At 50.0% G+C, this 3,478-nt stretch overlaps 1 protein-coding gene across 1 annotated transcript; it reads left to right on the top strand.

The window, feature by feature from the left end:
- The first annotated feature begins 603 nt into the window (after window positions 1–603).
- HMGB2 (high mobility group box 2) lies at window positions 604–2,948 on the top strand. Its single transcript, XM_052644961.1, has 5 exons — window positions 604–731; window positions 1,084–1,267; window positions 1,517–1,662; window positions 1,752–1,926; window positions 2,489–2,948. The coding sequence occupies exons 2-5, from the start codon at window positions 1,118–1,120 to the stop codon at window positions 2,645–2,647; spliced, it is 630 nt and encodes a 209-aa protein (XP_052500921.1). The 5' UTR covers window positions 604–731; window positions 1,084–1,117; the 3' UTR covers window positions 2,648–2,948.
- The last annotated feature ends 530 nt before the right edge of the window (window positions 2,949–3,478 follow it).

The raw sequence follows: 3,478 nt of genomic DNA, 5'->3' as shown, positions 1-3,478 counted from the left end.
CCCAAGCCTCTGCGACACCTGGCGGGGCTGGCCGTTGGCCGCAGCACACGCTCCTCAACCTGCCCATTTGTTATTCTCTGGATGGGGCGGCGACCACTGAGCCGGGAGCCAGGGCTGCGGGCCGCGCTGGGGCGGGGGACAAACAGGACCAGGGCAGCCGTCGGGGCCAGCAGGGACGTTACTTCTGCCGCCTCAGCGCCAGCAGACCAAGTGCCGCGGACCCGGAAGACCTGCTCGGCAGCTAGCGACTGGGAACTTTTAAATCTGGCTGGGTTTACCCCGCGGGCCAGCCACGCCCCCCGCCGCCTGCCTCAGCCAGTCAGCGCCAGGCCCGCCATTTTTCAAACCCTCTGCTGGCCGCCAATCAGGATCGAGTAGCACATTCCTCTCCTGACCGGTTCTAACGGGTCTGGGAGTTAACGACCCGGGCGACCCACCGAACCTGCTAGGCTGCGGCCGGGGGGACGGACCTGGCGCCATGCTGAGCAATAGAAAGCCGTCTTGGTGAGGGGGCGGGGCCTCCTCGAGTTTGAATAATCCCCAGGGCCAATCGGAGCGGCGGGGGTGTGGTCTGTGACCCGGCTCGTCAAGTTGCAGTGGCGCGGAGAAGTCTGCAAAACAAGAGGCGGAGGATTGCGTTAGCGACGAACCAGTTCACGCCGGAGCCGGGGCAGCAGCGCAGCGGTCAGAAGCGGCCGCTGCGCGGAACTCTGAGGAAAATCTTTCACCAGGCAAGAGCCCGCCCCGGGCCCCGGGTGCGCGGTCGGCTGGCCTCCTTCCGTCACGGCTTGCTGGGGCGCCGCTGCTGCTGGGGGCGAGCCCGGCTGGTGGTTTCCGGGTGCGGGCCTGACGGGCCGGGCTGCGGAGGCGCGAAGCTCGGCTGGGCCCGGCTCCGGAGTCTTGAACGCGGGGCGCGAGGCGGCAGCTGGGGACGCGGCTCGCGGCGTGGCAGCGCGGGGCTTTCCTGTCGGGAAGGGCTAGGCTGGGGCGGGCGGCAGGCCCGCGAGTGTGGCAGGGGGGAGGGCGCGGGCGTTTGCGCGGGAAGCAGCCCCGCCCGCCAGCGCTCGACCGCTCTCCCGCCAGGTGGACGGGCAGCCTCCGCCGCCGCAGCAGCAGCATGGGGAAGGGCGACCCCAACAAGCCGCGGGGCAAGATGTCTTCGTACGCCTTCTTCGTGCAGACCTGCCGCGAGGAGCACAAGAAGAAGCACCCCGACTCCTCCGTCAATTTCGCAGAGTTTTCCAAGAAATGTTCCGAGAGATGGAAGGTGAGCCGGGGCGCCTGGGGGCCTCACGCGGGCGGGTGGCCGTGACTTTGAACTTCCCCTCGCGACTGACGCGCACGCGTGTTCTATTACGAGTTTGAAGTACAGGACTTAGGGTGCTTATTTTAAGGTGACCGAGGCAAAACGGTCCTTACTGAGGAAAACCGGGAGCTAAAGAGGATCACGCTGTTTTGGAGACGGATGCGGGTTTCGAGGCCTGCTATATATTTACTATTCTTTCTATGCTTACAGACCATGTCGGCCAAGGAAAAGTCCAAGTTCGAAGACATGGCAAAAAGTGACAAAGCTCGCTACGACAGGGAGATGAAAAATTATGTCCCTCCTAAAGGTGACAAGAAGGGAAAGAAAAAAGATCCCAACGCTCCGAAAAGGCCTCCGTAAGTGTCTTTTAAAACCAACCGAATTGCCTCCCCCCCCCCCCATTTTTTTTCATTCAAGTTATTACAACTCTGTTCCTTCCTTTCAGATCTGCCTTCTTCCTGTTTTGCTCCGAACATCGCCCAAAGATCAAAAGTGAACACCCTGGCTTATCCATTGGGGATACTGCAAAAAAACTGGGTGAAATGTGGTCTGAGCAGTCAGCCAAAGATAAGCAGCCGTATGAACAGAAAGCAGCTAAGCTAAAGGAGAAATACGAAAAGGTGTGTTGTCCTCACTTTTTTGTTAAGCCAGTGTGAAATCCAGTAGATATTTTCTAAATCAGTATGTTAGAAATAGAAACTGTAGAAATTTGGGAGCTATATACATAGTTCTGTGTTAATGGTTTTCAGTTTTGTTTTGAAAAGGTCTAGTGAGAATTGTACACTTAGGCAGCGCAAGCTAATTGAAACTTTTCTTTTGACCGAAACCAGTGTCTGTAGCATTGGTAGGTTGGTGCATTCAGACTCATTTGTAGTAAAATAGGTCTCTTAGTTGAAAAGACTGGAGGGCCAAATGTTTTATGTAGATGTATCTAAGATGTGAAGTTAGGGGGTGGGGGCTATGTGAGATTAACAGATAATGGTAGTGAAGTACTGACATCAGTCTAATACACCCCAGTAATTAGCTTTCTAAGACCTATGGGGATCAAATGCTCTCAAAACCCCAGTTTTAGACTGTCATTGGGGTTATTGGCCAATAATCGCAGATTGTTTACCACTTAGCGGTTTTCAAGGTTGGGTAATGACACCGGATGCTGATTTTATTTTTTTTTAACTATTTCAGGATATTGCTGCATACCGTGCCAAGGGCAAGAGTGAAGCGGGAAAAAAGGGCCCTGGCAGGCCGACAGGCTCCAAGAAGAAAAATGAACCAGAAGATGAGGAGGAAGAAGAGGAGGAAGAAGATGAGGAGGAGGAGGAGGAGGAGGAAGACGAGGAATAAATGGCCCTCTTGTAATGATGTGTGTGGAGTGTGCGTGTGTGCTCAGGCAATTGTTTTGCTAAGAATGTGAATTCAAGTGCAGCTCAATATTAGCTTCAGTATAAAAACTGTACAGATTTTTGTATAGCTGATAAGATTCTTTGTAGAGAAAATACTTTTTTATAAATGCAAGTTGTGGCTTTTGAGGGGCTACTACATACAGTTAGAGTTTCAAGCTTCTGATGTTAAATGTTTCTAAATATTTAATGGTTTCTTTAATTCCTTGACTTGTGTATGGTAGCACAGCAAACTCATAGAAATTAGCATCAATAGCAACTTTTGGGTTTTCTAGAATGAGAATGTTGCATTTTGTTTTTTTAAAAAAAATTTTGTAATAAAATTATATATATTATTCCTATTGTTCTTGTCTTATATGCTAAATTAGCTTTTACTTTCATGGTCTGGAGCCATATCACTTTTTTGGTCTTTCTGCCTAATAGTTCTTAGACATGGTTGATTTAGTAAAATGTTTTGTTAAAAGTCAAACATGCCAATATTCATATTTACACAGAGTGTTCTTTAAAAATCAATTCTGGAATTTAATGAACTTTAAAAATTTATGCAGTGTTACACACTGAGCAAGTTTTCTTCTTGACATTTATGTTCATTTGTTAGCTAACTTGTCTCTTGGGTTTTTTCTTTTTAGTTGGCATTTTAAGATTTCAAAAATCAGTGTGGTCTTAAGCCTCGAATTCTGGGTAACCCAAGAAAGCTTTTGAGATGATTATTATGATTTTCCATGACTAATGAGATGAAATTCCACTAGGATTTCTATTTACAGGTGAAAGCCGT

Source organism: Budorcas taxicolor, chromosome 8 (genome assembly GCF_023091745.1).
Source record: "Budorcas taxicolor isolate Tak-1 chromosome 8, Takin1.1, whole genome shotgun sequence".
In the NCBI taxonomy this organism is placed as follows: domain Eukaryota; kingdom Metazoa; phylum Chordata; class Mammalia; order Artiodactyla; family Bovidae; genus Budorcas; species Budorcas taxicolor.
The sequence above is the reverse complement of the archived record's forward strand: the minus strand, read 5'-3'. Positions and strand labels throughout refer to the sequence as shown.